At 45.3% G+C, this 23,556-nt stretch overlaps 2 protein-coding genes across 2 annotated transcripts; one reads left to right on the top strand and one right to left on the bottom strand.

Moving 5' to 3' along the window:
• Positions 1-2,127: 2,127 nt before the first annotated feature.
• On the bottom strand, positions 2,128-2,589 carry LOC149346640 (uncharacterized). Its single transcript, XM_089585428.1, has one exon. It carries the CDS (start codon positions 2,587-2,589, stop codon positions 2,128-2,130), a length of 462 nt encoding a protein of 153 aa, XP_089441554.1.
• A 1,805-nt stretch (positions 2,590-4,394) lies between these two features.
• Positions 4,395-22,164, top strand: PolD2 (DNA polymerase delta subunit 2). The gene is made up of 10 exons (XM_089586558.1): positions 4,395-4,697; positions 5,444-5,568; positions 6,671-6,794; positions 10,219-10,333; positions 12,553-12,745; positions 15,214-15,294; positions 17,398-17,555; positions 18,988-19,115; positions 21,199-21,300; positions 21,943-22,164. The coding sequence occupies exons 1-10, from the start codon at positions 4,517-4,519 to the stop codon at positions 22,062-22,064; spliced, it is 1,329 nt and encodes a 442-aa protein (XP_089442684.1). The 5' UTR covers positions 4,395-4,516; the 3' UTR covers positions 22,065-22,164.
• The last annotated feature ends 1,392 nt before the right edge of the window (positions 22,165-23,556 follow it).

The following is a 23,556-nucleotide window of genomic DNA, read 5'->3' as shown; positions in this document are numbered from 1 at the left end:
AGCCGGCTTGCACTTAAAGTTAACTGCTTCTAAAATGCCCTCGCTGGGTGCTGTTTCCTTTTTGTGTTTCCTGAGAGAAAGTAAAACCGACGCTAAGTGCTTCAACAGGCCCCGCATTTAGCCAACAGTGCATGCGAAACTGCGCACCCTGGGAGTTGCCGGAGGTACGGAGTCCTTCTGATCTGACTCAGATGGGTCTCGTCCCGCTTGCATATGTATCTTCTGATGTCTACTGTGACTGGACGAAATTGGGCGAGAGCGCGAGTATTACTCAATAGCACAGCTCCGCCCAAATACTGAAGGTTTTGAACGGAACCGAAAGCAAAAGTTTCGGCCCAGCCTCGACCGCTTCCAAAGTGCCTTTTTCTTAACAGCTCTTGTCTTGTCTTCCGTCAATAACAACCCGTTTTGTTCACGACATCGAAGTCTACTGTCTCAATCGTCAACGTAGGTGTCGCCGGACGAGTGGACGAAGACGCTAATTTAAGCGCCTTTCGAGCCTCTCCGACGGCCTCATACCGATCACCGGACAAGAGGCTAGTATACTCACACCTTTTCCGACATCCAGAAACAAATCCTGTATTTCCATTCCTATTTTCCTATATTCAGGGATGAATCTTGAAAGGAGATTCGGATATTCCCAGGAAGTATGGAGAAACTTCTGCAGACATCCCTCAGTCAGGTCCTTTTGGCCGCATTTTCTCTATCCAAGGGAGGACTGCAGGAAGTCCCTAAGGATTTTCATGGGGCCTTAGCAAGAACATTATTATTAGTAGTGGTTATTAGTAAGAACATATTGGTTATTGGTCAAATAACGGTAAATTTCCATGAAAATTTTTATGGGCACAAGAGAGAAAACTTTCTCGACGTGAAAAATATTCACAGACTAATTTACATTTTCTGCGATTTAGCTGTGATGAAAGATATTAATTACTACAGCTTATTACAATGATGTAGTTGCTTGGCCCAGTGCTGACATTTTTACGGGTAAAATCTGCATAGCATCACACGCTGTAACGGCGAACATGTCGTACAAGCATAATTGATCAGGCTACAGTAACGCTACAAACCAGAAGTCATGTAGCACTAACACATAGAGCGTACATCGGCAGAACGACGAATTTCCACAAGATTATATACTCCAAATCTAAGAACCTCCTTTGGAGCCAGTGGCTCTTGCATGTTAGGCAGTATTATTTCATTCAGCTATGAATCTGTGGTGACATGAACAAGAAATGAAAATGAGCGGACCACGTTGCAGGTATCTTCTGTAAGGAAAAAAGCATGAGTCCACTTTGCAATGTTTCTCGCGAACATATCAGCGCAATGCGACATGGTTCAAGCAAATGAACATATCATCCGGACGGGATGTCCACCGGATAACGTGTCGAACACCTCTAGCGAAACAATAAAACGGAGAGCTGAGCTAGTTGGCACATACTGCTGGGAAAAAAAACAGCGCTGAGGCGAGGGACAAAGAAAGAAGACAAGACAGCGCCAGACAGAAGAAGACAGCGCCGGTCCTGTTGTCTTCTTCTTTGTCCCTCGTCTCAGCGCTGTTTTTTTTTTTTTCAACAGAAACAATATGCACATTAAGTTGGTCCGTGATATCACCAAAACGGGATATCCACCGGATAACGTGTCAGGACATCCAAAGCAGGGACTTCCCACGGACATCCTTCGCAATTACTCAAAGGTATTAGTATAGCTGACTGATTCGGATATCACTGTACGTGATGACGTCAATGGGAATCGCACTTCTCAGTGGACACCTCAACTGCGTCGTGAAGGAAGAGACGAGTGAGGGAGTGAAGGAGGGAAGAAAAACAATAGAGGGTTCCGGAATAATTTATACCGCCTGGTATTCATCAGCGTGCATTTATTATACACCGCACGGCACACAAAGGCGCATGTGGCGTTTCGCCTCCACCAGAACGTGGCCATCGCAGCCGACATTTGATTCCGCGTTCTCAATCCCAGCACCCGAACGCCGTAACCACTGAGCCACCATTTATTCGGCATCTTCGGCGACGACACGCCTTCCCACAAATTTAACTCAACGTCCTTTCGTGTTCCCATGTCAGTGCGCAGGAGGATGGGTAGAGATGCAAGAAGACACGTCCCCTGTTAGCCCATCACTGACGGCCTGGGGTTGCTCAGTATCAGGGCAGCGCACACGAACGCTCCGAAGGCCAGCGTGAGGGCGACCATGGGCACGGCCTTCTCGATGCCCTCCTGCGAGAAGTCGGGCAGCCAGTTACGCGTCGGCAGAAAGTGGTCCCTCCAGGAGGGCCGCGCGGCGGCGACTGCCGGCAGCTTGGGCGCCGGCATGCTCTTGTGGATTCTGCCCTCTTCCTCGGATATCTCCAGCTCGGGAAGGTCCCGCACGGAGTGGGTGTGCGCCTGTTTGCGGTGCACAACACGGCCCCCTACTACACCTCCGTGGGGACGCCCGGTGACGCCCGTCGAGTCCTCGGAGCGTGCCACGCGAATCACCTTCTTGGCCCGGGGCGAGGTCGGAGAGGTCGGGGAGGCCGGGGAGCGGTCGCGGCTATCCGAGGGACTGCGCTCTTCCATCAGCAGTTCCATCGTGGAGCAGCGGCGTCGGGGATGCGGCCGATGCAGCCGAGGGACGAGTGCGGCTGAATTGTGATGATGATGTTAGTGATGTTGTTGTTGCCTCTGAAGCAGTGGCACACGGTGGGGGATTGGCCAGAGTTTAGTGCAGATCCAAACAGAACAGAAGACAAAATAATCCAGACTTCTCAAACGGTTCACAAATAAAAATTGAGGAATCAGAAAGCGAATAACGAGTTTTCTTTCTCTTCGGTCCTGTACCAAATGTTCGCCCCCTTCGTCTTTCTCCTCTTCGCCACCAAAAGCGGAGACAGTTAACGTACTACTGGGATTCAAGACGTCATATTTTCCCCCTGGTATTTATTGCAGTAAAACGACGTTTATGTACGAGAACTATTTACAGATAAATCAGAAAGCAACACCGAACAAGTTTCACACAAAACACGTACAGTGCACACATATTTTTTTTATAGGACTTGCCTTGTGGCATAAGATATGGCACTAATATACATAAAACGCCGTGGAGACTATTGGAGGCGCGTACACACATGCAAACGCATACGCTGAAGGGATGCAATAGCTAAGCAGGTGGCGAAAAGGGGGTGCCAGTCCGGTTTCCAATCAGTTTGGTCACAGACATCTGTGCAGTCTGGAAAAAATTGAATTTTGACGAGACAACAGACTCACAATGACGGTCCGTCATCAACAAGAAGAAAGAGTAAACTAAGACCAAACAAATCTTTCTGTCATGAGGACCATGACCAGCTAATCGGTGTTAATTCTAATGCTGACTAGCTGAGATACAGCTTTACCCCACGCGTACCGTAGAAACCTTGGAGTCCCTTCTCGGCTGTAACAAAAGAACTATATCGCAACGGAGACGAACACAAGAAAGAACCACTCAGGACTTAGCGCTAGTCCTGTGTGGTCCTTTCTTGTGTTCGTCTTGGTTGCGCTATAGTTCTTTTGTTACAACATGCACCATCTACCCCTACAAGAAGTTCTTCTAAACCATCCCTTTCCGGAGAAGCGGTAGCAGCGAACAGTATGGTACATTTGCGCTCTTCTCCCCATGAATTCTAGGGGAGCTGGTGCCCGCCTTGCAATGTTTTCCTCTTGCCACCCCCTCTGCTGTTGGGAATTCATGTATAGCGCGACAGAAAAGACTAGAGACAGCAGATGTACAGGACAAGCGCTTGTCGCGTTCATCTTCTGTCCCTCGTCTTTTCTGTCGCGCTACTTGCATACCCAAGAGCAATATAAACCAACTCGCCCAGAAGAAACTTCTGCTAGGGTCCCTACTTCTACTGACCTTCACTCCCCTCTGCGCACGCTCATGCTGCTGACCACAGCTGACATTTGTATTTGTTTCTACTTTTGAGTAATCTTAGGCGGTAATACTTGATGTCTCTGTGTACTTCGTGTTTCTTTTCCTCCCTCCTGCCATTTCTTCATGTGAGGCTGCTGTGTGCGAAATAAAAAAAAAATGAATATGACAACAGTGGAGAGCTGAGCAGAGACAAAAGCATTTTATTCCAGAGCACAGAACAAGCGCACAGTTATCCGAGCAGAGGGCCGTGTTTTTACGAGCTTTGGGCTTGTTTGAATTTCGCGCGTTTTTCTCGCTGTGTAAAGCCATAAAGAGGTGTTTTGGCAACAGTCATTGAAATTAAAATAAACTTTATGTCAAATTTTTGTTTTCGCCTATTAACATCTTTCTAAATTAGTTTTATTTTTCAGCTTAAGCAGATACTTTTTGGCATTTACTATCGGCGGCTGTTTTGTCTGCGTGTGTGCCATCCAAGTCAAGTCAAGCAATGATGGCGCGCGCAAATTCCCGCTCGTAGCGGGAATTCATTTGTGTTTCAGCACAATACGTAGTTTCGTTGTTAATATCGTGGACAGGCTTCTCTAGCTTTCGAGTTAGGCTAAAATACCCATGGCTGTCGAGGGCAAGTTAACCGAGGTGAAGTACACGAGGCCAGAATGCGCTTTTTGCGACATGAGCCAGCGCTTCACGCTCCCTGAGCGTACCTTCAACCGGCAATATGCCTCTTTCTACTGCGCCCGGTACAATGCTGTGCGATCCGTTCTCGAAGATCGTGCGAAGGAAAAATGGGGTAAGTATAGTCTTTTATTGTACGTTTCTAGTTGCTTTAAGGCTTCAATCGGCATGCAGAGCTGTTAAGCTGTGGCGATTCCGGAATCGCGCAGTCTTGGGAAGCTTGGAGTACAATCGCGTTACGGTGATGAACACTCAAGTGGCTGTCGTGAAATTTCGTGGCTGGTGCGATGCGAAAGTGAAATTGAGCATAAAAAGCTCTGACCGTGAGAAAAGTGAAAAGCAGCCTAAAAACACCGGTACTAACGCGACCCTAGCTCCTTCGAACTTTATGCTGCAGGAATTCTTCTTGTGTCGTGCATACTCAGTTGTGAATCGGAACCTCAAGTTGGCGCAGACATGGCGTCGATGGCGACCAGTCACCTGAGAAGGAAAAAACGAATACGATATCTGCTTGTTTATCACACTGTGAGCATTGTTTTTTGGTCTTTTATGATTTTAACGCAGCTATTTGAGTGTTTTAGCCCAGCGCGATGCGCGTTCCACTACCGTGAACCTCATGCACAGCGACCCAAACGCGCCTGGCCAGTGGCAGGTGCGCGGCCGCACCTGCCATCTTTGCATGCGCATTTGGTTGCCGGAGGTAGCCCTATGCTAAGATGCTCAATAAATTGTACCAGTAATAGTGAGAACACTCGAATTCCACTGTGGTGAGTATTTTGCAACATAAGTATACCTTCTTGAGAGCACGTGGAGCCAATTAGTTTTCATCTTTATTCGAACTAATACTTCTTTTTTGCGCAGGTAAGCTGAAAGTTCCAGTAACGAGCTTGTGCAATCTCGTCGAGGACAAGAGGTCAATAGTTGTAGGCACGCTGTTCAAGATCATGGAACTTCAACCGAGCATCTTAAAGGAAATCAGCGAAGAGGTGAGGTGTATATTGCATGCTTCAGTTATCATTGCTTAGCGCTCGATTATCATTGCTTGTTGCACGTGTCTCTTCCAGCTTGACATTGGGCTCAGCTCTGTAGAAAACTGAAAAGATGTCTGTTGAGCAAGTGTTTCACTCTAAAAAGGCGAAAGTATAGAATGGGTTTTCTGTATATATTGTACCGTGTGGTCTCTTAGGTGGCGCATGAAGGTGAGGGAGTTGTAATGTCTTGCATGTTCCCGGAATGTGGTTTGTTGCAGAACCGTCTCCCTGCCTTTCATGACATAGTTTTGGTGGATGTGGAATTTTCTGTAGTGATGGTAGTTTAATATTAATTTGGAATTGGATGAAAAAGCTGAATGTCCATGGAATAAGCCCTTGTGCTTGCTAGTCATAAACTGTGATTTGAGATGGAAGAGCAACCTTTAGAGCATGGGCCATGCCATTTGCTGAGATGGTTGAATCTATAAATAGAGAAGTGAGGATATTGGGGTTTACGTAAATTTTCGCTTTTCGTTTTTTGTCAGAACTACCTTCGTTTCTCCAGTGCAAGAATTTTGCAAGCATCACAAGCAAAAGTAGTTGTCGTCAGCAAGTCTGAATAAGTACACTAAAAAGTTACTTAGGATCTGTTTTTGTTTGCAATTCCAACTGTTGCGGTCAAGAATCATAATCATGGGGGAACACATTAGCTGATGTTAGCAGAACAGTGTGCGTAAGGTGAAACCAAATGTCAGAAACACACTACTGAAGCTTGTAACTCATACTGCCACATGATAACCCTGTGGGGTGTGTTACCAAACTTTGAGTTACATTGAGAGTGAGAGAGAAACAACTTTATTGCCTTAGAATGTGGAGATTTAGGGCAGGTGGGCTTGGTGTGCCCCCCCCCTCGGTGGGGGGGTGATTGTTTTGGCCAACTGTGTTTAACACCCGTTTCAATTCAGTTGTTCAACCTCAGCTTCATTTAAAGGTATTGCATGCACTGCTTTGAGCAACTAGTATCTACTCCTGGATTCTTGTGTTTGCAGCATTGCGACTAATTCAAGCACTCAATCATCTCTATATCTTTTTTTATTATTTATTCTTTCTTGACCAGCACCATGTGGCACCCCAGCCTCAGCGCAGCCACTTCACAGACAATGCAGATTCCCTTGTTCTTGAAGACGACAAGCAGCGGCTTGCCCTGTCTGGGAATATTGACGTTCATGCCCATGTCACAGGTCAGAGATCTGTCCCTTCGGTGGTGCCATTGCACATTAGTCTATTCTATTATATGTGCATCTGCTTTGCAAGATGAGAAGGCAGAAAAATCTTGTCAGTGTTGGTGAACAAAGACTGATTATTAAAGTACTACAGGCACTAAATGCTTGCTTGAGTGTTTTATTCTTTTCGATGATGCTTAAGACATTAGTATACATGGATCATCCTGTGCTGTCTACCTACGGCCGGTAAATAACTTATTAAAATTCAGGGGGCACTTTGACTGTCTACAGTGGGTAGAGGCGGAAGCGTTTTCCGCACCACCCTCGCTGTTTCTGTGGCACTGGTGGCGTCACATATATTTGAGTACTAATTACTAAGTGATGACAAATCACTAATTAATGGTTAATTACTGATTAATGCGTGAATACTAATTAACTGCTAATTAATGACGCTTAAGCTTCGCCTTTAGGAGTGGAACGTGACAGCGTGTTGTAGCGCTGCCAAGGGAGTCCACGGAACACCACCACCCGTTCAGCGCGATGCCTTGCCCTTTGAACGCAACGCTCTTTGAGGAAAGGAAAGGGCGCAGTAATTCTCTGTCATCTCGGTGGACACCTGAACCGCACCGTAGAGGAAGGGAGGAAGTGGGAGTGAAAGAAGATAGATAAAGAGGAGCCGTAATGAAGAAAATGAAAATTGTATTTGAGGAAAGGAAATTACGCAATAACTATCTCACAAAATTCAGGGGGGCACTTTTTTGACCTAAAGTGTGGTCACTGATGTGTGGTTAAGATGTTAAGCTTCGCCCCTAAGAGTGGAACGCGACAGCGTCTTGCAACGCTGCCAGGGAGTCTACAGAACGCCATCGCCCATTCGGTTCTACGCCTCGCTCGTCGGTAAATTGGTTTTTGAGGAAAGGAAATGTATCTGTCTCTCATTTGTCGGTGGACACCTAAACCTCGCCGGAAGGGAATGGAGGAGGATGAGAGTGAGTGAAGACACCGTATTCACTAGATGCGCCTTTGTTCATTCCAAACCGTCGAGCTGGCATGGCGGAGTGGATAGCATGCTCGTCTCTCACGCCGAAGACCGGGGTTCGATTTCCCGAGCTCGACCAATTTCTTAATCGCTTTTATTTATTTATATGGCCTGACTAGTAAAGCTAATTAGGCTAATTGGGTAATTATGCAATTAACTAAGCTCAGTCCCACTCACTTGGAGCATCACTATACGACCCCTTCAATTGGTTGCATGGTTACTAGCCAAAGTGCAATTGGCCCCGTTTGAAATTCGCACACTGTGATGTCACGACCGTTTCGACCAACTGAAAAGCGTGACATTTTCTGTCGACAACTTCTGCTTACAACGATGAGGCATTAAAGGCTCCCGCCTTCATATTGAATTTTTTCTGTCACAGTTTGAACAGCTGAACAGAGGCTGTGACATAAGTGTCTACTAGAGGTCACGTGAGGCAGGAGAAAACTGGGATATAATCTCTGTTTCATCTTCTTAACTTCGGCTGTTGGAATGAAAGCCGAAACATTGAGAAGAAACTTAATTATAAATTATTTAGCTGTGTAGGTGAATATCATGACTCATGTAATGTCGTATACATCATTTTAAAGAAAACAGATAGTCAGAATTTTTTGTTCTTGTACTCCTTTGGCAAAATTTTTATCATATAGAGTAGGCTTAAAAATATTCTTGAGAAAACATTATTATACAATAACATCAGCTTGTGCCACGTTCTCCAGCATTGAGCAGCCTTGGCCTACAAATTTCACATAACTTTCACATGTACATTTGTTGTTTTTTCTTTCAAAGGGTTGTCTACGTCGGATACTTTTTAAGTGTTAATAGTTTGTTGTAGCAGTCTTGGATGTTAGTAAAATTTTGTAAGTGAACTCAAATAGTAACAGCTGTTTGATATGATACGGTGGCCCACACTAAGAAGTGCATAAATATTAACCCCGCAAATAAATTTAATAATATAAGTGAAAGGAAATAGTCAGAAATAGCTGTAGTCGGCTGTGAGGGGAACATCTTCCCACTGAAGCTTCTAAGTGTTTTTTATCTTTTGTTCACAAACGCCTATTCCCATCTGATCACAATGGCTGACTCTCCTGCATGTGACCAATGCGGTTGTGACGAAACGATCAGCCACCTCCTCTGTGACTGCCCTCGTTTTGAGCGAGAGCGCGGTGTCCTAAGTGTTTCTCTGCTCCGCTTGGACTCGCGTCCTTTAACAGAGTCTAACGTTCTGGGGCCTTGGACTCAACCTTCCAGACAACGGAAAGCGGTGAAAGCGCTCCTGACTTTCTTAAAAGACTCGGGGTTGCATTCCCGCCTATAATCTTTAAGTTTTCAGTGCGCGCCCTCTGTCCCTGTGACATGGTGGTCGCTGGACACTTAGAAAACTCATTTCCTTGCCGCTCTTTTTCCTTTTTAACCCCTTTGTTCCCCTCCCCAAGTGTAGGGTAGCCAACTGGGCATCGCCTGGTTAACCTCCCTGCCTTTCCGTCCTTTTCTCTCTCTCTCTCTCTCTCTTGCTCAGAGAATTAATTTGGTTTTCTATTCAGTCTCTATTGAACAGTGCTTTATTGAACATGTCATGCATAGATTCCTATGCTAGCAGTTTACATTTTTGTCTGTTTTATAGATTTAGGGTATCTGTCTGGTTTTTTTTCACTTGGGAAAAATTATTTCACACAAGAGTGGGAGATATAGCCACAGGAAATAACTGTGCTGAAATTTACAGTTTGCTTCCTCATTTCCTCAGTTTTTGTGCTGAACAAAAAGAAAAAAAATATCTGCACAGGCTCTTCTTATTAACTTCTCGTTTATGGACACAGGAACACATAATTCAAGCAGAATACCGTTTCGCACGAATGCTTGGTGCCTAATTTCCACTCAATGCAATGTTAATGTTCACACAATTTGCTTAGTAAATCTGCAGAAAATTTAGCAGCAGGTTTTTTTGTACTGCACTGGGGGTTTAGTACTGTGTTCACAGTGAAAGAACTGTGGGAGGGATCTAAACAAGGACTAGCTTAGTTAGATCCAGCTACCCATAACCTTAGTCACAATAGGGGATATTCAAAATTCTGCAAGTACACTTTCCCGCATAACAATGTTGCCCAAAACAAGATGGCTGACCATGCGTTTCCAGCTGAAACAATGCAAGAAAGACGAGTTTTTTGTTTGATTCTTCCAAAATACGTTTCTTACATTCTATCCACACCTTTAGCGCCTGTCCTGTAGCCCACGTTGTTCCTTTATAGCGAAGTCGGCCATCTTGTTTATGGCAACATAGTTATGCGGGAAAGTGCACTTGCGAAATTTTGAATATCCCCTATTGTCACTGCTGTTTGGAATTAGGCAGGCACGGGTGTTCAGCCTTCTGCGACATCTTGCTCAAGCACATCTCTTGCCGTTCTGCAGGCGTTCCCGTAGCGGTGCTTGGCCAGGTGGGTGCGGATGGCCGTTTCACAGTCGAGGATCTGTGCTACGCCGACTTGCCGGAGCAGATCCAGAGGCCCGTTGCTGAGGCTGACGTGTACGTTTGTGTCCTTGTATGACAGCATCTCTCCTTTTTTATCCCTCGAGATGTGGTACTCACTGTTTCTGTGTTCGTGCTACATCAAGGAGCAGCTGTACTGTCGGGATTTTGTTTCGGTAGGCTGGCGATCTGACAAGGCATGTGATCTGACAAGGCATGTGCGAATATCCTATAATTTCTAATATTTGGTCGAATAGTAAGTATTCGATTCGATCCAAATGCTTGGTATTTGAAAACTCCAAGTATTCATCCCGAGTGAATAACGTTTCGGAACTCTTGCTGCATGTGGTTTCGATACGGGATGCCTCCTCCGGGATAGCACCGTGGCGCACACGCAACCAAAACTCCAACTCCGTGCCGCGAGCCTGTGCGTATGCCGGAGTCGGTCTGCGCATGCGCGCGGAAACAGGCGTGTGCAGGCGGAAGCATGGCGCCCAGATCTCTACCCACCCGGTGTCTGCGGCCGCGCTACCCACAGTGCGCACGTGCCGCAACCTGCACGGCGGCGTGCTTGAAGAGGTTTAGCATAGCGTGAATCCGCATCTGCGCGCCACCATTGAGCATGTGCTGATTAGTCCTAACGGGGCAGGCGTGCAAATAGCTAGCGGGCGTCTGGCACCTTGTGGCGGAAGCAGATTGCACTATGCTAAAGCTCTCAAATCGGTGCACGTGCGGCTTCCTTTACTCCTACGGAATGAGTCTGAGCTGACTGCTGCTGCCACAGCTGCTCTTCTCCGCGTGAAATTCGCAAATCACTTGCGACAACGCGAGCTCGAGAGGAAACTAGCACGAGGCACATGGAGGTGGGCACCCCTTTCCGAAGCAAGACGTGGAGTGGCGCTGAGCACGAGGTGCGTATGCCTAGCAGGTGTTCATGGAGTCGTCGCTTAAAGTGCGAACAATTGGCCTTTGCTTGAAGCAGCTCTTACAACAGACTACTATGTTATGAACAACCAGCACTTGAATGAGCACTAGTATATTTATGGATCAAAATAACACAGAAAGAGGTGTGGGTGTTAAAGTAGTGCCAAAATTTTTGAGGGATAAAGAAAAGGCAGGTTTCTTTTAAAATATTGTGCGTTCGCTTGCTGATTGCAGCCACATTCTTGCAAGCATAACAGGAGTGATACGAAATGGGTAATGGCATAAAAATCAGGCAGAGGATAGATGGTCGAGGTACGAAAAACGAATTCTTTCCAAGTTGTAAATTGGCCTGAAGACTTGCTCCAGTGTGTAATTTTACGCAGTATCATTTGCAGTGCTCAGCATGCTTATGGTTCACACTGTAGATGGTACAGTATCATATGTTACCTGCGTTTCTTTTGTAACCTTTTTCTTTTCAGAAAATTCTATTTTGCTGATATGGTTTACGTGGTTGTACTGGCTGAACCAGTTTTTGTGATTTTCATCAATGCGATGCATATTTGCAAGAAATGTGTTTTTTCTGTTTAATACACCGTCGTAAGTAGAACAAAGCTCCACATTTAAGGCATAACACTGAACGAAAAAAAACTTGTAGCTTCTTGGAAGTCTAAAATATCGCTGCTGTTACTGATGGTCAGTGAAGTTTGAAAGGCTGAAGTAGAGGGCATATATTCCCCTTAATTGATTCTTTAGTTGAATCTCTTTAACTTGAGCTCGTTTCACCCTTTTGGACATTTCATTCCGTCCACTGTAGGAACTTCATGTTTTAAATTGTTTTCTTTGTGAACCATGGTTATGCTAAACAACTGCTTTGTTTTGGAGAGACCTCATTACAGTCTATGATAGGACATGAAAGAGGCTGAACGGTTTCAAGTTGTAACAGAAAGATGAACCCTGAGAAGAAGCATCTGCTTCTAGTGTAGAGTCCTAAATTCCTGGTAGGGCCACGCAGTGGTTGCCTAGATCACCCTTTGGCCAGATCCATTGCTCGTAGCTTCTCAGCTCTGTTCTGTCTGACAACAGTGATGGAAAGGCTATTCATTCAGTACCAACCTGTATTGCTACTGCTTGCACGTACAATGTTGGCATGCAAGAAACTCCCTCGTTGTTGGCGCCCTGTTTGAACAACGGCGGTAGCACTAAGGAAAACACCTCGGAAGAGGCAGGGACAGGACAGACGCTGCACCTTCGTCTCCTCTTTGCTATTGTCATTGACCTTGAGTGCTGCTCTCATGATTGAAGTAGTATGTCTGAAGAACCGGCCCTTGAGTCGCGCATGTTCTGCCTCGCAGGTTTGTCATCTTAGTCTCGGGGGTGGGCCTGACCGAAAAGGCGGACAGCCTGCTGCCCTTTCAGCTGCTGGTTGATTACGTGTCGGGCTTCCTGGGTTGCGACGAGGACCAGGAGAAGGCGTCGCGCATTGTCCGCGTCATCCTGGCTGGGAACACCCTGCGCCAGAAAGGATCCAGCAAGGACTTGACTCGGGTATTGCAGCAGCAGCAGCAATCTGTGGATTTCCTGTAGCCTTTTGTGTGTGTCTTGTTCCTTTCGTGAGGACTCAGTCGTTGTGGCATCCTGCTAACACTGAGCATGAGGTCATGAAGTTAGTCCTGGCTGTCGTAGCATCATTTTCATCGAGATGAAATTCACAGACTCCCATATGCTGTACGATTGCAGTGCACTTGAAAGAACTCGAGAGGGTCAAAATTGATCCAGAGCCCTCTAGTAGGGCGCCTCTCTTCTTTTATTCTCATTCATTCCCAGCCTCTTGACACGGATGAGCTCCTGTGATTTTCCTTTCCTTATAACCAACCTCATCCCACGGACACAGAGGTATATCAAGATTGGTTAAAGACCTTGAAGTGGTCAATGCTATAACATGGACCCCCTTTATGGCAGCATGCCTCGTAGTTTTGGTGTAGCTTTGGTGCGTGAATCCCTGGTCACATGGGCATCCCCGGCAATGAGCTGGCTCACCAGCTTGCCTGCGAAACTGTACACCGGGGATACCATGGACAAGCCCACCGACGGAGCAGGCGGTCAGGGCTTACAGACACACTGTCGACGAATACTACTACGCGCAGCGAAAATTGGACTTAGCTGATTTACCACCACCGCACCCATCCTTATCGATCCGTGAAGCTCGCATTCTTCGCCGAATACAGTTTAATCTCCTACATACACCAGCCAAACTTTACCTATACCGGCACACTTCCACACCTCAGTGCCCAAACTGTCCACACACATATGCAGACATAGAACACTGCCTTACACAGTGCCACGCAGCCTTCCAGTCCCCCGCTTATGGTGGGGGTGGGGGAAACCCCACCCCCACCGTGGCCCATCTGGCTCGCCTGCCGGGACCTGAGACTGCAACGTGCCCTCGTCGCCTTGGCCCAGGACCTATTGAATGCCTGACAGAAAGGCTGTTCTAATAAAAGTGCCACACCACCACTACCTACTTATTGGCAATGCAACTGACTTAAAACATTAGTAGTTTACTGTAGGCGCTATGAACATAAAGGAGACCAAAAGTTTACTTCAATCATGTGAAGTTCAAATAAAGGGGATCCTTTTAAGGACACGTGATATTGATGGAACCAAAGCACCAGTTCGAATAAGCCGGAAGTTTGAATTTGAAGGCTGTAGACACCATATTTTTTGTTGTTGTTGTTGTGTGTTTTCTTTGTTGTTATGATGCGTAAGACATTAGTGAACATGACCGCAGTAGGGTATTCATCTGCGAGCCCACAGTAATTTGAATCTTGAATTGTTGAATTTTTTTCTCTCGTGCTGTTTTCGGTTTCAACAACCAAGTAATGGTGGATGTGAAGTCAAAGTTCAGGGTAGGTTTTGTGAGGCATGAAAAGCTCTGATATAATTGCTGCTTCGTAGTTATAGGTACTAACTGCTATGCTAAGTACAGTCTGCCTCAAGAGCCAGAATGATAACAAATGAAGAAGCAGCGATTATATTGCAGTTTTTTTGTGTCTCTCACGACCTATACTAAACTTTGACATCATAGCCATAATTCGGCTTTTGAAACTGAAGTGAAAACAGCATGAGAAAAGAAATTCGTTTAGTGGTCGTACGCGAATACCTTGCGGTGATCGATGTGTACCAATGTAAGAAGAAAATTAACAAAGTTGAGTGTCTTTACTCTTTTAAGGGGGGAAGAGGGTCTTAGGAATAAATTTTTACTAATGAAGTCACAACTATGAAATCTTCAGGGAACGTGCATTTTTGCGTGCTGATTCCAAATGCGCAATTGAATTTTATGTACAAGTCCTTGTGCACTTATGCAATCTGTTGGGTAACTTTTGCCGAGAATTTGAAAGAAATTCTACTGCAGAGAACTTGTTAGAGTGCATGCCATTGGTTTCTCTTGACATCAAGCTGTGCGATAAGGGTAAAATTATCAACCTGCCTGTTATAGAAGGTGAGTTGCAGGATTTTGAAATTATCAGTTTCTTCCCGTTTGTGAAGTGGCAAATTCAAAACCCTGTAACTCAACTTCTATGATAGGCAGGATAATAATTTTGCCCTTATTGCATTGTTTGATGTGAAGACAGGCCCATGGCATGCGTCCTAGCAAGTTTTCTGCAGCAAAATTTATTGAACGCTCTCAGCACAAAGTTACATAACATATTATATTAGTGCACAAGGACTTGTACATAAATTTAAATTACATATTTAGAATCAGCACGCAAAAATACACGTTTCTTGCATATTCCAGTATTGTGACATCATTAATAAAATTTTTTTCTCAAAGACCAGCTTCCCCCCTTAAATGAATTCATATTGATGAAATTCAACTGCAGTGCATTGTGTTATGGTGCTCGCTGTTCATAATTAGTGCCACGAGAGCGTTGTTGCATGAGGTGCCGTGAACATGCTTTGCTCGAGACAGTTGTCGTACTTGCAGCATCTGACATCTCTCTCTCTCTGCCTAGGCAAAGTTTACCGTCCGCAAGGAGTCGTCCGCAGATGGCTCCGTGGCACGCCTTCTCGACGGCCTCCTGGAGCAGCTCTCGGTGAGTTCTGGCTTCTCTGTTTCCTTGCTTTGCTTCCTGCCTGTTTAGGTGTGTGGCAGTCTCTGTAGCCACGCAGATTTTGTGGTGGCGTTTTTCGGTTTCAATCCACTGGAGAGTTTGCATAAATTCGTGGACAACCAAGAAAACTGGTCAAAAACAAATGCACTTGGGTGACGCGGTCGCGATCTGCTTCCAAGGGGCGCCAAATGCATGTGCGAAATGGCAGGTGCTTCCTTGACAGGTGCCGGCATCTGTTGCTTGCACCTGTCACTAACACGAGCTGCACGCGTTTGTTTTCAACCAATTGAGCTCTGGAGAGAGGGCAGAGAAGGACCACGCACACATGCGCTGAATGGTTGTGTCAAAAAAAGGCGGATCGTATTAAGCACATCATTTTGTCAGAAGGGGTTCCTCTGCAATGTACATATTCCCTGTCTGTGTGCCGTTTTCACCTCATTTCCATCCTCTGTGATGTGTGGTTGTCGAGAGCTGTGCCGTTGATTTGACCCTGGGCACTGGACAGTGTGCGTTTTCTTTCGGTTTAGGTTTGGTTTGGTTTATTGGGGTTTAACGTCCCAAAGCAACTCAGGCTATGAGGGACGCCGTAGTGAAGGGCTCCGGAAATTTCGACCACCTGGGGTTCTTTAACGTGCACTGACATCGCACAGCACACGGGCCTCTAAAATTTCGCCTTCATCGAAATTCAGCCGCTGCGGCGGGGATCGAACCCGCGTCTTTCGAGCCAGCAGACGAGCGCCGTAGCCACTGAGCCACCGCGGCAGGGTTTTTTCATTTTGGGCCTTTATCTTTACTAAAGCTCAGGGATAGGCCTCAGAAACAAAGGAATTTTACCTCAATAACTCCCGTGTGTAAGGAGGATGCCGTAACAATAGGCCTTCACCCAATACAGAATGCCACTTACTGTATGCATTCTTGGGTAGAAAGGAATGAGCTTATGATAGGCATCATGCTAAAAAATGGTGTAGAAACATATGTGGGACGTCGATGCACGTTTCATTAATTATATTGTGCATTGCCAGCTCTGCACCGAGTCTGTGCCTGTGGCACTACCAGTGTTTTAGTGGCATCAGGATGAAAGGAAAATGCTTCAGAGGCAAGAAGACGACAGCTTCGACAAGGAGTGTTGCTCTGTGCCTTTAACTCTTTTTGGATGTTAGCCGGTGAGCAGACTACTCAGGATCATCCGACTCTGCAGCAAAACCTTCTTATTGAGTGCTCAGAGTCCTCTTTCATTCACCGCAAATCTTTATCTTCAATGGCCTGTGTCGTGGGAACCTGCTCTAGGTTATAGACGAATTGAACAGGTTTTCTCGGAACAGGGTTCCTGGTAATTGCATCCTGTGTCCCCTGGTCACTGCCTTATGAATGGCCCTTGGAATTGGGATGGAAACGGAAGCAGTAAAGAAATAGAAACTATACTGTAATCAGCTGCCTCTATAGAGGTAATATTCATTGCAGTTTTCTTGAAGCTTTGGCGCACAACTTAGAAAACACGCTAATTACATGTGAAATTGCGACGAATGGTTTGTTCCACGCTTGCTCACTGATTATGGATGCCAGATACTCGGTTAATACTTGCCATCATTAAATAATTTGCTTTGGTCTCTCTGTTCATGTACTCTGTACTCTCTTCATGTACTACCACGATGGAAAGAAACGCGAACAGCATGGCGCCTACGCACTCCGCCGTTCAAATTTCTCTTGATGGCGCTTTTACCTGGGTGGTAAGAAAAAGACTTTAAAGCCATCCTAGAATGCATCACGGATAACTCTAGCCTAATCTTTTTACTACTACCGAAGTAAAAGCGTGTTAAAAAAAAATGCGAACAGCAGGGCGCCTAGGTTCCGCTCTGTTCGCGTTTCTTCCCGTCGTGATAGTACTCTGTTCATGTTGTTGTCAATACATGGTATGTAACAGTGGTTGAAATCTTGTATATTGATGCAAGTGTGCAAATCAGGCTCCATTGTGAGCTTCTTGTCTGCACCCTGACACCTGGACGATGTGAAATAAAGATTTTATTTGATGGAAAAATGAGAGCACAAAGGTGTAGGTGCGTAAAGTTGGGCCTGTCTGCCTTCCAGCGTTCGGTGGAGGTGGACGTGATGCCGGGCCTCTCGGATCCCGTGGGCGCCCTGCTCCCCCAGCAGCCGATGCACCCGTGCCTCTTCCCCGGTGCCTCACAGCGGGCTGCACTGCGCTGTGTCACCAACCCTTACCAGTTTGAGTTGGACGGCCTGAGGTACTTGTCACTCGCGTTGCTCTTCTCAGTTCACCTCTTGCAATGGGATGCAGCAATAAGCACACTGGTTGTCTGGGAATGCCCGTCTCAGCGGGATACAAAGTAGTACTCCAGCCAATCCTCCGTAGCCCTCAGAAACCGGCACCGTGATTCACAGCCGTAGACTTCAGGGTCTGCACCCTCCCCCAAACCCTCTTGCACCCTTCACAGCGCAGCACTCCATCCCTAAGCTTCCCTCTCCTCTCTCATCATCATCATTACCAGCCTGACTACGCCCACTGCAGGGCAAAGGCCCCTCCCATGTCTCTCCATTTAACCCCTGTCCTTTTGCCAGTTGCAGCCACCGTATCCGTGCAAACTTCTTGATCTCATCCGCCCACCTAACTTCCTGCCGCCCCCCTGCTGCGCTTGCCTTCTCTTGGAATCCACTCCGTTACCCTTAGGGACCACCGGTTGTCCTGCCTTCGCATTACATGCCCTGCCCAGGCCCATTTCTTCCTCTTGATTTCGACTAGGATGTCATTAACCTCTCTGTCATGCACTTAAAGCTGCAAACCAAACTCTGTCTGTCACCCCTGAAGTAGGAGCCTAGCCAGATCCGAAACTCGGCACTTTTCTAAAATTAAACAGTCTTTATTGGAGAAAATGCCGTGCAGTTTACTAGTATAAGTTATTTCCAGCGAGACAGGCAGTTCTGTTGAAATGCTTACTTTTCCAACTCCATCCAACTTTGGCTCTTGGTAGAAATTGATTCTGTGGCTGTTTCTGGTTATGTTGATGATATTTGACATGACAATCCCTTTAAAATACAAGAAGGATCAAGATACACCACCATTGTGCAAGTGATATGAATTCGCAGCTTTTTGACGCACCCTCAGGATGGCAAGTTTTGGTGGGAATTACCACCTTTCCATAGTCTCTTGCTCAGTTAAAAAGAAGGGATTTGGGGGGCGTGGATATTAAAGTGGTCAGAGGAAGCCCGAGTGGTGCAGTGATGATTAAGCAAGTTGCCAATTCATTCTTAGCTAGTGATCAATGAATGCTGGCTTATGGTAGTGCCGTTTTCATGGTTAACTTTTCTTGAAAGGTTCTCCTGCATCCTTCAGCGCAAGTCTACATCTTCTCAGAGGCTATTAAAGAAAGGTAGAGGCATATGAGCAGTATCACAGAAATCCCCCCCCCCAAAGAGCTTTATGACAACACACTGGGGTTGGGCCATCCTGTTGCTCACAGTTTGCTTGCACAGGAAGAAGCATGTTAAAGCTTCACATAATCAGTGGAAAGAGAAATAATAGTACAAGCCACTTGAACTTGCATTTAGTTTCTCTCATGGTTGAAGCGAACAAGATCATGCAAAGGTTTGGTGTGTATATTATGTGCTGTGTGCATGCCAAGCAGGCAATTAATTCTGTCCCCTGCGGGTTGCACGCAGATTCCTGGGCACGTCGGGGCAGAATGTCACGGACATCCAGCGCTACAGCCAGCTCACCTGCCCTCTGGAGATCATGGAGAAGACGCTTCAGTGGCGCCATCTAGCACCAACATGCCCAGACACACTGTGTATGGAACTTGCCTCTTCTCTCGACGTTGTTGCTTTTCCTACCTTTCTTTCTACCTCTTGGTTGGTGGACTTTTCTCGTGAACATCATGGGGAAATTTCAGTCAGCAAATTTGATGTTTTATCTTATTTAAAAATTATCTTATCCTTGTCAGCCAGATTACGTCTACTGCGGTACAAAGATCTGTCCCAGTGACTTCTAATTGTTTGGATATCTAAAATTATCTCAGTAGTACAGGCATGCCATAGCTTCTTGGTTTCTTCCAACGCTACATATCTCTCATGCTGGTGTCACAGCCGCGTCTTCGATGCTCTCGGTCTCCCGAGGCATTCTGCTGCTCTTGCACAGAGGGATCGCAGTGCAGAAAAGACGGAAGATAAATCTGAAGAACATACCAGACTGGACAGGCACTTGTATGTCTTGTATGTACCTCTGGTTTTGGCTCACTCTGTGACATGGATCACAACCAGCTGGCTCAAACAGCCTTGCTATTGCAGTCTGGTGCTGCCTTGAGCAAAAGGCCGTGAAAGCAGCTTGAAACATGTGCGGACAAAAGTTGCAGCCTTCACTGCTTGCTCTTGCACGTCTTATCTACCACCTGCCTATGTCCACAATCTGTGTTAAAAGTGTTGTTAGGGGCTTAACATGGCTAAACTAAGTAGACCTGCAAAAGCAGGTGTTCATTCTGCACTTGGAGGGGCACCTAAACTATATCTTTAGTGGTTTAATGCCCACCGATGCTGAATTGGTAATTCCTACTTAAGATTCATAGGTGGCGGCCAGTCCTCATGTACCACTGCCATCGCAGTGGCCCAGCGGTTGAGCAATGCGCCACTGCACTGGCAGGTGCTGCCATCTATGGGGGATTGTGCGACCCATGTTGCTCTTCCCGAGCAACCTCTCGCGCAGATGGCACCACGCATGTCTGAACTTACTACGTATGTATGTACGGTGAAAAGATTCTTGGTTGGTGTTGGTGGCCGTATGAGTGTTTCCTCACTAAAAAAAAAAATATTCCACAATTGAGCCCTGTAGGCTGTGCATCGGATGCCAACTGTACACAAGAAATTATGGTAGTCGCCTTTAGTGTCAGTGAATATCAGTGAGGACGTGCTTATCAGAAACGAATAGTCTAGAGTTAGGCCTGTTTGACTTTGCAGCAGAGGAAGTTTACATATGAAGCTTCTAGGAAATGACAAAAATCATTGCGAACATTTCTAAAACACAGTGGTGCATTGGCGCTTCACTGTGTGGCTCATGGCGTCATTGTCTCTCAATTTGCTTGTTCAGTCCAGATGGGGGGGTGTGGCACTGCAAAGTGCAAAGCGTGTTTTAGTAATGCTTTGTTTGTTTGTTTGCACTACAACTACAAGGCTTCCTTTTCGCTTTTTCTCAACAATTGTGTCGCAAAGATTTAGAGCCTTGTCCATGGGCTGAGAATCTAAGGATTGCATAATTGTCTCATTGAACTGAAGTCTTAATGCCACCTGAGTTGAGGCCTGCGTTGAGACGTGTTTTTGTAGCAACTTTGACGACCTACCTTATTGCTTTTTTTTTTTTACTTTTCCAGAATCATTGTTCACACTTTCGGCTGACTGCCTACAAATTACATGCATTAAAAGCAGTCCTTTTTTTTTTGCCACTCGTCATGGTAGTGTAATAGTCTTTTGCAGGTAGAACAGCTGATTTTGTTTTCTTGTGCACTGACAACTGTACCAGCAGAATCTGCACTGCCTACTTTTTACCCGTAGAAGTGCTGTAACTGAGCTAAATGTATCTTTGAAGTAAGCCCATCACATCCACTGTGACTTGTTGACTATGTAAACATTTCAGTTGAAAAATGTCCTCAGTTATTTGTGAACAACATCCTTTGTGCACACTTTTTTTTATTTGTTCTGCTGAACAGTTGGGCTTTATATGCATAAGCAATGTTGCAGCCATGAGTTATTTTCGTTTGCATATTATAGTGAACTGTTCTATTGCTGCACTGTTTATGCATTGATGATATACATATTAAGTAGTCCTAAGCATATTTTTGTTTAATTGTGCTAATATGTATTCTCTTTTCTTTTTAATTGATGCAGCGTGCTACCCTTTCACGGACCAAGACCCTTTCATTTTGGACTCCTGCCCACACGTCTACTTTGTGGGCAACCAAAAGAAGTTCGCAACCAAGCTCTTTAAAAGTAAGAGGCATTCTTCTTACATTGTGAAGGCAGGTTTCTCTCTGCATAGGTCACTTTCTATACGAGTATGAGTGCCTTAAACGTGGCTTGACTGGTGCGTGCAAAAACATTCACGGGCCGAGATTTTTGTGCATACTGAAGAACTACGGGTGGCAGTAAATGATGTGGAACCTTACTCAATCGGTGTTCACTTGTGACGTCGCAGCCACCTTTCAGCTGCTGAAACTGAAGCTGCATTGAAGGTTAAATTCATTTATAAGTTAGGTACTGAGTGTACGCAAATTTAATATCTTGCGCATCCTGGAAAAGCAAGAAAATAAACTTAGAAATGAAAATTTTGGCGCCTCTACCCCTTTAAGGGATACAGATGTGTTGGCACTAAGCACCGCATTGATAGCATCCTTCTCGGAAAAGTAAATAATGAGGGTTGCTTACATGTAGTGTGTTTGACAGTGATAACTGTTGATATCATGGCACAAGTCGGCTTCATGCCTTCCTCTTTAGCATAAAAAAAATACATGTTTTAATTTTTTTATATATATTTGCTCCTGTTTGATGTATAAGCACTCTCCGCGGACAAGGTGTGTTGCTTCTGTGAACATGCGACCAATGCATGCTTTTGTTTTTCTTTTTTTTTTACAGGTGAGCGAGGACAAACAGTTCGTCTGGTGGCCGTGCCAAGCTTCTGCGAGACATTCACCTGTGTCTGGTTAAATATGCGAACGCTCGAGTGCGATCCAATGAAATTCGAAATTGACCTGTGAATAGGCACGCATGCCATCCCTTGTACTTCGGCGTTCAGTAACATTATATATATATATATTTATGTATTTTGTGCAAAAATAAACCGTGTATACCTTTTCACCTCTACTTGAGTTCACATTGGGCATACGAGATGTGAACTGGCTGGAGACTTTGCTTGTCTCAAATATTCTGAGTTTATTTGTAGCTTGAAATTTAGCACGCAATGGGTTGTTTGAATTGGAGTCACCACATTGCATCCACAGCTTGTAAGCTGCACACCTAAACCCAATGATTTTTTGTTTGTTTTCTTATGGTATTTGCTGTGTATCAATTTTTCGTTCAGATTTTATACTAACTTTGCTTTAGATATGTACCAATATCACTACCATTTATTTTACTGTAGGCTAAGGCATCAGTAGTTTCATTTGTATGTGCTTAAATATGCTTAGCCATATTTGCTATTTAATGCATGGCCTATTCGAAACTGCTGTTGCAAATTCATAACATACTGGCTGTTAAAACAATGTAACCAGCAACAAAAACCGGAACACAAGGAGAACTACCCACATGGTTACCCTGATACCAGTTGAATATGTCAAAAAGCAAACTTGAGTCTCACACATGCAATCATCACAAGTGGGTGTCATCCTTTGAAATCTGCTAACGAGACAAGTGGCCATTGCTTTCTTGGACAAAATGCTACCAGCAGCTTTGCTTGTGAGATGCAAGGTTTCTAGTATCCGCTGGATAGTCTTCCGGCGCAAAGTAATATGCACTGCTTTGAATCAGTAAAAATTCTGTCTACTTATCTCTTTCTACACGAATTCAAGTACTAATTGCGACTCAAGAAATGTCCAAAACTTTTTTTCGCTACTCGATGCCTCTTTTTGCACACTTCTTTCCCAGTTGACACATATTTTGTGCCACTATAATTGTGAAACATTTTTTTGTATTTCTTCCCTGCAAACAATAACTCTGCGTTGTTTGCACATTTTTCCGTATTTCACCCTTTCGTACCTCTCTTAATTATCACCTTCCCCACGGTGTACTTCAGGTCTCTACCTACTGAGGGCAATTACCGCGCCTTTTCTTTTTAACCTCATCCCCTCACCCCCATTTTTGAGTTGTAGTTTCGCCCTGGACCTAATAAAGCCATTTGCTTCGATCGTGCTCTGCACCGTACTGGATCTATCAAGCTAACAATGGTGCTCAATTAAGGCGCCTAAAGAAGCTGATCTTGCGTAACAATAAAAAAAATGGATCCGATCAGGTTGGGTTTGGTATTCATCAGGTTTCGGTTATGTAGTTGGTTTAGCTTGCACAAACGGTATTTCACTTGCCTGGTTTAGCTTTGTCACCAGCTCACGCAAAGAGTTTTCATTTTTTATGGAGGCAACGCACCATTTCAGATAACATTCTAAAATATTCTAACAATGTTTTACAATTTTCGTCGCTTTTATCCAGCTTTCTGCTTCAGTTTCGTCTCTTGTTCCGCTGACTCACTGCCCGCTC

The sequence above is a fragment of the Amblyomma mixtum genome, chromosome 4 (assembly GCF_055824585.1).
Source record: "Amblyomma mixtum isolate Tamu chromosome 4, ASM5582458v1, whole genome shotgun sequence".
Classification (NCBI taxonomy): Eukaryota; Metazoa; Arthropoda; class Arachnida; order Ixodida; family Ixodidae; genus Amblyomma; species Amblyomma mixtum.
This window is presented reverse-complemented; position numbering and strand designations above follow the sequence as displayed.